We start from the raw sequence: 11,735 nt of genomic DNA, 5'->3' as shown, positions 1-11,735 counted from the left end.
TCAAAATCCAAGTTTCTTTATTTGTCATTTGCATCACATGTGGTACATGTTGTGGATTGAAATTGTGCAAACAGGGTCCCAGTTACATCCAACACAAGTATAAATCGTAAAGAAAAATAGTAATAAGATCTAACATATGAACTAAGAAATACGCTAAACTAAGAGTATGCTAAGCACTAATCGTACAAAAACAACACGCCAAACAACAGCAGCACGAATGGCCAAAGTGTTTCAATAATAAATGTAATAAATTGTATTTATGGATGTGTTTAGCAGAGGGGGGGTTTCTTCAGCGTTCTGTCTCTGGGTTCTCCATGAACTGAAATGTTTATTAATTACATCTTCCGGACCTTTTATGTAATTATGAATTATCCGGTCTCCTCTTGATCTGCAAACCTCAGGACTCTGGTGATTGTGGCACTTAGGCGGGCGTTAAAGTGGCACAATCGGGGGGGACCCTCTGAGCCTGAACCAGCGGCTGCCCCCACATCCTCCGCTGGGACGCCACTGTTTACCTCCCTGGGTGGCTGGAAATTAATTGGCTCCTTGAGCTGTTGTACATTCCCCGCTGTCACTGCGATGGCCTCACCTCATTGCCCCGTCACTTTAAGTCGAAGTGTATTAATGGGCTGTGTGGCCCATTGATTCCTAATTTCTCTCGACATCGACATCGGAGATAAATATTGCGCAGCACGCTCGTCTTTGGGCTTATTGTAATCAACATTGTTATTGATCACCTGCCTGAACCCCGCAGAAGTAATCTATTTTAAACACACTTCCTGCAGAACATGGGGCTGTTTTAAACCTTGTCACAGCACGTTGTGTGCCATATTGGTGAGGGCCGCCCAACGGTGAAGAATAAACAAGTAGGAAGTGTTCCAACCTAGTGGAGAAACGGGAAAGCCATGCAAACAGACTGACAGATTGATATATTACGTGTGGGGAAAATGTCTTGCTTTTCAGTATCGGTGGTCTCTTGGTTGCGCCTGTCACTGTGTGTGTATGTTTTTGTGTGTATTTGTCAGTCTCAGCAAGGCCGGAGGATGATGGATGAGGGCTCAGCTAGCGGCGAGTCAGACGTCTGCACGATCGATTTATTCTCACATTCGTCTGGGAGGAAGAGGAGCCCGAGGAGGAGGCGTTCGTGTGCATGCGGTCACGTGTTTACAGTATTTGCGCCTTAAGCGTTTCAAACGGGCGATGATTCTCCGGCGGAAGGCATGGGCCTCGGTGTAAATTCTTCATTGTCTGCTAAGTGCAATGACTGCCTCGCTTCTCACCAAGGTGTTTCCATTGATCCACCAGCAACTTGTTCAACATCCCGTCTAATACGTTTCAATCCGCTCAGCCTTGTCGGTCTGCCTGCCCATCCTACTGTTTGGTTTGGCAGACAGAGAAGTCAAGAAAAAGAAACGTTTTTCTGATTACCATATTTTCTGGCGTATAAGTCACATCAGTTCCAAAAAAAAAAGCATCATGAAGAGGAAAAAAGCATATACTGTATAAGTCGATTCGGCGTGTAAGTCACATTTATTATGTGTTATTTATTGGTCAAAACAGCTTCATTTCACCTGGGGGGTGCGGCAAAATCTATCCATCGCAGCTGGAGCCGCTAGCTCTCCAGCATTCCTCCACCTGCACCAGCTGAGTGAAGCAAGCACACACGGGAAGTCTTGCTGTTGCCAGTCAACCTACTTCACATATGGGGGCCAATATTATAGGCAGAAACATGGGTGTGCTATGGGGTCTCCAGTTTCTCCTATTGTTGCTAACCTGTACATGGAGGAGGTAGAAAAGAGAGCCTTGAGTCCTTTTCAGGGACACCACCAAGTCATTGGTTCAGGTATGTTGACGACACCTGGGTTAAAATTAAATCTCAGGAAGTCCAATATTTTACTGATCACATCAACTCTGTGGTAAATATATCCAGTTCACATAAGAAGATGTAAAAAATGGCAGGTTGGCTTTCTTGGACTGTGAGGTCTCAGTCTCTGATAGAGGACATTTGCAAAATGAGGTGTACCGCAAACCCACCCACACAGACCAGTATTTGCAGTTTGACTCCCATCACCCTTTGGAGCACAAGTTAGGAGTCATCAGGACTCTGTATCACAGAGCAGACAGTGTCCCCACTAACGCAGGAGCCAGGCAGAAGGAGAAATCCCACACAAGACAGGCTCTAGAGCAATGTGGATATCCTAACTGGGCCTTCCCAGCAGAGAAGAAACTCAAACAGGACTCCAGTCAGTCATCAGGTGAAAAGGAGGAACCCAGACCAGTGGTCATTCCATATGTTGAGGGAGTATCAGAGAAACTGAGAAGTTTATTTTCTAAACATAACATCCCAGTGGCTTTTAAACCCCCAAAATATATTACGGCAAAGACTGGTTCATCCCAAAGATCCAGTCCCCCGGCACAAACAGCGTAATATTGTGTATGCTGTTCAGTGTCAGGAGGGCTGTGATCAGTCTTACATCGGGAAAACAAAACAGCCACTGGCCAAAAGGATGGCCCAGCACAGAAGATCAACATCATCAGGCCAGAATTCTGCGGTCTACACTCATCTCCAGGCCAGCGGTCACTGTTTCAGGGATGAAGATGTTCACATCCTGGACAGAGAGGAACGATGGTTTGAGAGAGGAGTAAAGGAGGCCATCTTTGTGAAAAGAAATTGTCCATCATTAAACAGGGGTGGAGGCCTCCGGGTTCAACTGTCCCCCTCTTACAATGCTGTTATTGCTAGTATCACTCAGCCCTCTGTGAATAGTAAGTATATAAGTCACTTTGGCATATGTCGCTGGACTGACCAATCTATGCAAAACACTGTGACTTATACGCTGGAAAATACAGTGTGCTGTTCTGAAAGAATGTCATTGAAGTTCAAGTGGCATTTCAAGTATGCATTGATTTCTATTTAGTAATAGATGAATTCCTTGAAATAATGCATATTGCTCACTGCATTTCATGACTGACTTGTAGATTGAGGCTTGGAGTATGTGTTGAAGATGACTCTCAGCTGCTACCGCTCTAGATTTTAGCTTAATTCCTGAAAATTTGACCGAGTGATAGTCATTCGGTATTAGTTAATATCAGTTAGCTGTGGTGACCATATTAATTAGAGTTGAATCCAAATGTTAATCATTTATAGATATTTGATGGATTACTTTCTAGAACAGGGCTATTCAACTAAACTGCTCAGGGGGATACAGTTACTGAAAGCCAAGAGCTCAGGGGCAGAATATCCAGTGATTAAAGTCATTATGTAAATAAACCAAGTTTTACAATGATCTGTTACCTTTAAATTTGTTTATTTTGTTGCATTGAATCATAAATGCAATAAACAGAACCCAAAACACAAACCCAGAACAACCACCCAAAGTTTTTTTTTTCATGGACGTACTAATTTAAAATTTAGAGCACCCCGTAAGAGAGTCTAAAATCACCACTGAGAGAGAGACAGTTAACTCCAACAGTTGAGTCGACTCCAACAAAAACAATTCTGCCCATCACCAAAAAGGGGTTAGAAGTTCTTGTCATCATAAAACAAACTTCTGACTTTATGGCAGAACAAAATGCATTTAAGTTGAATGTAGTTCCAGGAAGAAGATATTGTCGGTTAGCTTCTCACATTGCTAACACAACCCGTGTTTCCACCTTTTTTTTTTTTTTTTTGGCTGCTTCCTCTAGGATCTGAGAACATAAGAAATTTTTCCAAGCATCTTATCAAGATTTGAAAAGCTGCTGAACTGATAAGTTTCATCATTTACCGTCCAGAGTCGGGGAATGTTTAAAAGGCCATGTGTCATAAAAGTACGACAGAGACTTTTGGAGGCATGTTGCCTCTTATTTAAGGGATTCAAATGTGAGATTGAAAAACTTTCTGATGCCTGTGCAATCTTCAAAGCTCTATTTATCTGTCTTACAGTCGTGCATGTGAGCTTTACAGGAAACAAAGATTCAATCTAAGCGTCTGTGCAGGTGTTACGGCGATAACGGCTATGACAATACATTCATGCTGGTGTTGACATTTATCACATCGATGGCGGCTTCGGTCTTGAGATTTAAAGAGATAAAAGGCTGCTGGAAAATATTTGCTGTCATTTTTCCCTTCTCCTTCAGGGCATGATGTACCTGGAGGAAAGGAGGCTGGTCCACAGAGACCTGGCTGCTCGGAACGTGTTGGTGAAGTCTCCCAATCACATCAAGATCACCGACTTTGGTTTGGCCCGACTGCTGGACGCCGACGAGAAGGAGTACAATGCAGACGGCGGCAAGGTTGGTGTAAGTGGACGCACCTTTGAATGTAAGATGCACTTACCTGGCTCAAAGTGAGTTAAAAAAAATTATATGGCTGGCAAACCTAAACACTATAAGTACCGTAACTTCCGGACTATTGAGCGCACCTGAATGTAAGCCGCACCCACCTGAATATAAGCCACATCCACCAAATAAAAATAATTATAATAATTTTGTACATATATAGGTCTTGCTTTTCTATAAGCCACTAGTGTCCATGTTGTAACATGAGATATTGACACGGAAAGATTTTTAAAACTTTTAATTAAATATGTACCGGTAATATACACAAATACATACCGTAATTTTTTTTTTTCTGACCAGTGCCTGTAACACGGCTGGTTGAAAAAATAATACAGTAGCCTACCATGAAGTCATTGATCGCTATCTTCATCTACTTCCTGTGTAAGCTGGTGCTGTCTTCCATCACGCAACTGACTTCGTTTCCCCACACCCTGGGGAGGACCCTCCCCATTTCATTGCCCCCCTCCCTGTTTCATTTGTCCACTGTACAGTAATTTCATTGGTCAGATTATTTTTTTAACCTCTATTTATACAAGTAGTCTCATTGGACTCACCCACTAAGAGAGACGTGTATTGGGCAGCTATGTGAGTGCTCGATGTTATGAGGCTAAATGTTTTGGCGGCATGAAGCTCGTTAGCCCATCAAAAAATAAATAAAATCCATAAATTTGCCACAGCATTGTATATTGCAATACAATACAACTTTATTTATAAAGCACTTGAACAACAACACAGTTGGCCAAATGCTAATGCAGTGTTCAGTGCGTGTGGGGGAAAAAAGTAGCGGCTTATAGTCCGGAAATTACGGCACTTAGATCACATACTGAATTCAAACGTTAGTATTCCTTTGCCAAAGCAAAACTTTGGCACCATATGTAGCTTTATGATTATGTATCAGGGATGATGGTCAACTACAACAAATTTGAGCTCAATATTTGTAAAATTGACTGAGTTATAGTAATTCTTGTGGGTTTTTTTTGTTAAGGTCACTTTGTTGTGGCAGCTATCTTGAATTGTGTGCACATAGAAAGGTAATCACTTGTAGATGTCCCTACAATGATTGTTTTCGGAGAGAACGCACACACACCTTAGATATGAAAAGGAAAAATGTTCTTCACATTATTTTATAGTTGATAAATATTAAAATTATTTCCTGCCATTATAGACAAGTCACCTTCGTGACTTTGCTTTGCTCTCCATCATCAAGTCGTACAGTTTGATTGTTCCACTTTTTTCTCTTTTCTGCACCGCTGAACAAGGAGAATAGTTATTTGATTGCTAGCTTTAAATACTACCTGTTAAGCAAAACGAAAAAGACATTTCTGCATCGTTGCACTAGAACGCTGGTTAAACTGTTATTTCAGGCTTGTGGAGATATTTGAGTGAAGACAAATAAATTAATTTGACTCGTGGATCATGGAGCTGTGTGATTTGCTGTATCGACATTTAAAAAGACTGTCCACAGACTGGGACAAAGGTGCTGCGGAGTTAACACTGCTACAGAAGCTGATAAACTTGTTGGTACGATTTGTTCAAGAACAAAAAGGTCACAAAGGTCACTGAAATATCATGAAACTGGCCACGACTAAAAGGATGATAGCCTTCACTTAATACTTCGTTACTGAACCTTCTGAGGCATTCAAGTGATTTCTGTCACTCCCTCTGAGACCTCTGCACCTGTCCTCAGGTGTTTTGGTCCACTCCTTGTGAGCAATCTGCTCCAGCTTTCTATGGTCTGAAGGTTTCTGCTCCTTCCATGGATGTTCAACAGGATATAGATCAGGACTCTATAAGCCACTTCAGAATACAGTAGTCCCTCGCTACTTCGCAGTTCGACTTTTGCTAACCCGCTCTTTCTCGGTTTTTCAAAGTAAGATTGGATATGACACACAATTGGCTGATTGATGGATGAGCCACACGATCGGCATGGATTTTTCATTTAAAATTAATTATTTTAAATAATTTATCACCTGCTGCATCTTTGTGCAGCCCACCTGTGCAGGGAGATGCTCCGCACCTTTAAATGTAAGATACACTTACCTGGCTCAAATTGAGTAAAAAATGTAATGCTCTTCATCATGTCATGATCTCCGCTCCGCTCTCTGCCACCTGCCAGCAATTGCAGCACATAATGACATTCTGTGCTCTTATAGATTGTTTAGAGTTTAAAAGCATTGTTTAGAATTAGTGTGCGAAGAGTTTAAAACACATTTGTATATACACTATATGTATATATATATATATATATATATATACTGTATATGTATATTAGGGCTGGACAATAATTCACTATTAACGGTGATATAATTTTTAAGCACATTTTCGATATTTCGATACAATTACAGAGTTTCACTGACACATTTCTTTTTCTGTTCGGGTTGAAGCGGCTGCTTCAGTTTCAACCCAAACTGAAAAAGCCGTGACACAACTACGTAAGTGCGTGGTGACGTACACCACAGCTCGAAGGAGTCAGCGGTAGCAAGCTAGGCTAAGCTCCAAGGCCTGGTAAGTTTTCGCTTCAAAATGAGTTCCCATGACCGTCAGAATGTGACTGAACAAGCTTTCACAAGCGAAGAGAAAGCATATGATATAACTGATAAGAGAGGAAAGATTAAATCGGCGTTGTGAAAGTGGTTCGGCTTTCTAAGATCCGATAAACTGCAGGTTTCAGTGTTCTACAAAATGTGCCGGAGAGTCGTTCCAAGTAGCGGTGGGAACACATCTAACTTGTTCCACTCTATAGAATATGCTGAGTCAGAAGATGAAGCACAATAAAGCTCGTGCCAACGTGTCCCTGAAACAACTCCCCCAGCTGTATCAAAAGAGAAACACATGCGACAACGGTTAGGTTATGTTGTTTAAAGTTAAAACTATTAAAATTGACAAAGTTGAGAGTTTTATGTTTATTTGACGGTGATTTCAATTTTTTTTTTTTTTGAAGGTTAAATACAAATAAAAGGTGAACATTGATTTATTTGTGCAGTTTTTCTGAGGCTTTTACATTGTTTATATCTATATCGGAATTATATCGTTATCAATCGAAATTAAGAAATATATCATGATAAAAGTTGTGGCCATATCATCTAGCCCTAAATTAACCGTATCATTGTACAAGTCACGGTGTTCAAAACGTGTGAAAAAAGTAGCGGCTTATAGTCCAGAAATTATGGTAGTTGTTCTGACTCATACCATGCCAATTTATTTATAGAGCACTTAAAACAGCAACAAGACCAACCAAAGTGCTGTACAATAGAAACAAACAAGTGCAGCGGATAGGAAAACATAAAATAAAAATATAGATACAAATAGCACCAGATAATAACTAAATGGCCAATACTGTAGACTACAAACAGGATCAAAACAAATCACACCGTGTCAAAGGCAAGGGAATCAAAGTGGGTTTTCAAGCGAGACTTAAAAACTGTGAGTGTGGGAGCCTGCCTGACATGCAGTGGCAACTCATTCCACAGACTTGGACCTGCAACAGAGAAAGCCCTGTCACCTCTGAGCTTACAACAGGTTCCTGGAAACTTGTTGAAATAAACTCAAGTAAAAGATTTTTAAGTTAAACCTAAATGATTTTTTTTCCATCAGGAAATCGCAGCTTTGACAGTTTTTTTTTTTTTTTTTTTGGGGGGGGGGGGGGGGGGGCGCGTCTGGTACACTTTGTTTTTAGTGATACAATTTCGAAGCAATCCATCGAAATAAATAACGCATCCAGAATTCCAGTCGGCTTGTTTTGTTCGGGGACTCCATTAATCAGAAGCCCCTTTCGCGTTCCCCCACTCGAGACTAGCTATGCAAATTGTTCTGATCAACTCCCTTTATTAAATCGGCTTGTTCATTGCCACGTCTGTTCAGCTGGAGGCCCAAAGGTAGCCGCTGCATCTCGAGTCGAGGCTGTTATCTTCAACAACGGAGAGGGGTTGAACGGTGAAGAGGGGGCGGTGGAGGGGAGGGGGAAAAAAAAAGGCATTTTCATAACCCAGACGAGTCGGAAGCAGCCATCTGAGTGATTGACTCCATGTTGGTATTCGCTGATGCCTTGATAAACGAGAGCCCGTTGTCGGCGCATCTACATGCACTCTGTAAAAATAGACGCTCCGTGGGAGATAAATCAACAAAGTTGAAAGTGGAGGTGCCGTAACACATTTCCAACCTGAAGCATATCATTTCCTCTCTTCCTGTTCATTTCCCCAAAGAGACCCAGGCTCTCATGCAAAAAGGAGCGTCCGAGCTGTACTGTAGATGACCGACATCTGTGTGTGCATTCATATGCAAAACACACATAATTGCCTTGAACAGAGTACATCTAAAAAAAAAACTTTCCCCATCAATATTGGGATCAAAATGCAATTAGGATGTCCTTGTCAGGAATGTCATAAAAACAGCTATCACTGTTTTATACCCAGCCTGCTACAAACTTACAGGCTTTTTAGGTAAAATGACACAAATGGCAGCACGGTGGCGCAGTTGGTAGAGCTGCCGCCTCTCAATGAGCAGGTCACTAGTTCAAATCCCAGCTGCGGGGGCTTTCTGGGTGGAGTGTGCATGCTCTCTTTGTGCACGTGTGGGTTTTCTCCGGGTACTTCGGTTTCCTCCCACAGACCAAAAACATGCATGTTAGGCTGATTGGTAACTCTAAATTGTCTCTAGGTGTGAGTGAGAGAGTGAATGGCTGTTTGTCTCGTTTGTCTCTATGTGTCCCTGTGATGGACAGGAGACCTGTCCAGGGTGTCCCCCGCCTCTCGCACAGTGATGGCTGGATATGGGCACCAGTGACCCCCGTGACCTGAAAAGGAAGAAGCGGGTAAAATATAATGGATGGATGGAGACAAATGGCATTTCGCGTCCATAAAACATTTCATTATGGTTGATTTAATTTGAGGTCAATTGTAGTGCTTCAGCAATATTGAGCAGAAAGAAAGATACTAAATATTTATACAAAAAAATCCATCCATCCATCCATTTTCTTTACCCGTTTATTCCATTTTTGGGTCACGGGGGTCGCTGGTGCCCATGTCCAGCAATCACTGTGCGAGGGGCGGGGTACACCCTGGACGGGTCGCAAGTCCATCACAGGGACACATAGAGACAAACGAGACAAACAGCCATTCACTCTCTCACTCACACCTAGGGGCAATTTAGAGTTACCAATCAGCCTAACATGCATATTTTTGGACTGTGGGAGGAAACCGGAGTACCCGGAGAAAACCCACGCATGCACGGAGAGAACATGCAAACTCCACCCAGAAAGGCCCCTGGACCGGGGTTTGAACCAGGGACCTGCTCGCTGAGAGGCAGCAGCTCTACCAGTTGTGCCACCGTGCTGCCACAAAAAAATCCAATTCAATTTAATTCAGTTTATTTATATAGCACCAAGTCAGAACAGAAGTCGTCTCAGGGCACTGAAGAGAAACATTCACATACATACAAAAGCCAATTAGTAAAGTTATCTATCTAAGGAAATCAGCAGATTGCGTTGAATTTTCATTTTGTCGCAGTCTCACATCCTGCACAAGCACAAAGGCAACAGGGGGAAGGAAAAACTCCCTTTTAACAGGAAGAAACCTCCAACAGAACCAGGCTCAAGACAAGTCAACATACTTCTAGATCTATAGAGCCTATAAGTAATTTAGGATTTACTTTTGTCATAACCTAAGATGAACAGACGCTGATGTTGTGATGTTTAAGCTACAAAAAAAGAGTAGAATAAAAATCAAAATGCAGCAGCGGGTAGCAGTTCTGTGTTGCTCACTGGTGCAGTCACGCAAAAAAACTAAAGATTAGGTTGTGCAGATAAAACCAACAACGCCATTTTGGGACTTTCATCCATGGAAAATATTATTTTAAAAATGTGCTCATGAACCTCAACAGGTCACAATCCTTCAAATTCATTGTACCACAAAAGACATGAGAATGTGTTTTATTTGTAGACCAGTCTTAATAAAAACGAGTCCCCGAGTTTAAAAACACCAAATGGATTAAAAAAACAACAGTTATACAGAGATCAAGGAAAACTGAGGCTTGACGTGAGGAGGCGACTTTTAATGTGAAGTGCTGGACTTCACTGATATATATGTTTGTTTTTCGGTCGGTCGGTCGGTCGGACAGACGGACGGACAGATAGATATTTTAAAAAATCACTGGCCGTAAAACCGCCTTCCAACAAACTGAAAGTAGCCCATGGGCCACCAGTTGATGACCACAGTTGTGGCTGGTTTTGTAGCTCGGGATACATTTGCTTTAGTGAGCGAAGGGTACAAATGGATCTTTTGATTAAAAAGTTGCAGACCCCTGCACTATACAGTGATATATGTTTTGTGTGTTTTCCAAAGCTGGGGAAGGAACTTGGATCCTGTGGCACAAACAGATGATTTATGGACAAATAATAATACGTATTGGCACCATTAAAGAAAGCTCAAATTTGTCAGCGTTTTAATATGATAAACTTGCAATAAATCTAAATGTGGTGCTAACACTTTAAATCTACGTCTCCTCAGATGCCCATTAAGTGGATGGCTCTGGAGTGCATTCACTACAGGAAGTTCACCCATCAGAGTGATGTGTGGAGCTACGGTGGGTGCTAAATGTATTCTGTGTTAATGACCTGAAATCCTGTTTCTGTTCTTAGTCTGGCGTCATTGAAACCTGTCCTTGATTTATTTTCTTCTCATTTTCTCAGGAGTGACCATCTGGGAGCTGATGACATTTGGCGGCAAGCCATACGACGGTATCCCCACACGAGAAATCCCAGACATCCTGGAGAAAGGGGAGCGGCTGCCCCAGCCACCCATTTGCACCATTGATGTCTACATGGTCATGGTCAAATGTAAGAGAATGCCTTCAAACATCATATAAACCTTCATAGGTTTGACCTGTGCTGGACAACTGAGTCACAAGCAGTTTTTAAATGCTACTTATTATTTTCAAATTCTCAATGTAAGGCTGTTCAAAGGGATACGCAGTTTACTGAAATTTGGCGATTTATCACCCGATCTGGCAACAAGCAGGTTTTGTTTATGGGAATGCCGGTTTGGTGAGAAAACTTGATTCTTATTGGTCTTGAGTGGTGTCATTTGTAAGTCCAGTCTTTTGTTTAAAAAGAATAACCCAATGACACCAAACATTATATGAAGGGAGTTCCCAGTTCTACAGTAGCCGGCAGAGAAAAATGGCATTTCAAGAGGGATTTTAGGGTTTTATGACAAGAAATTCTTTCTGAACACATACCTGTTGGAAAACTTTGTTTTAAAGGTAGATTAGGAGATTATATGCTATTTTAGTTACTTGGATCACTAGATAGTGTCTTTATAAACTGATTTTTATGAAAATCTCAGCAACAATCAATATTTTCTTTATATTTGCACTGCAGCCTGTGCTCATTGGGACACCATTTGCCTGCACAGTTCATA

At 41.7% G+C, this 11,735-nt stretch overlaps 1 protein-coding gene across 1 annotated transcript in view; it reads left to right on the top strand.

Annotated features, from left to right (window-relative positions):
* LOC119429101 (receptor tyrosine-protein kinase erbB-4) overlaps nucleotides 1–11,735 on the top strand; it is a 297,900-nt gene that overhangs the window by 262,280 nt on the left and 23,885 nt on the right. The window contains exons 21-23 of the mRNA XM_037696818.1: nucleotides 4,120–4,281; nucleotides 10,824–10,899; nucleotides 11,006–11,152. Coding sequence (XP_037552746.1) covers nucleotides 4,120–4,281; nucleotides 10,824–10,899; nucleotides 11,006–11,152 — 385 coding nt within the window. The remainder of the gene's footprint in view (nucleotides 1–4,119; nucleotides 4,282–10,823; nucleotides 10,900–11,005; nucleotides 11,153–11,735) is intronic.

Source organism: Nematolebias whitei, chromosome 23 (assembly GCF_014905685.2).
Source record: "Nematolebias whitei isolate Nwh7 chromosome 23, NemWhi1, whole genome shotgun sequence".
Lineage (NCBI taxonomy): Eukaryota > Metazoa > Chordata > Actinopteri > Cyprinodontiformes > Rivulidae > Nematolebias > Nematolebias whitei.
Note: the sequence above shows the minus strand (reverse complement) of the source record. Positions and strands in the feature narration are given on the sequence as shown.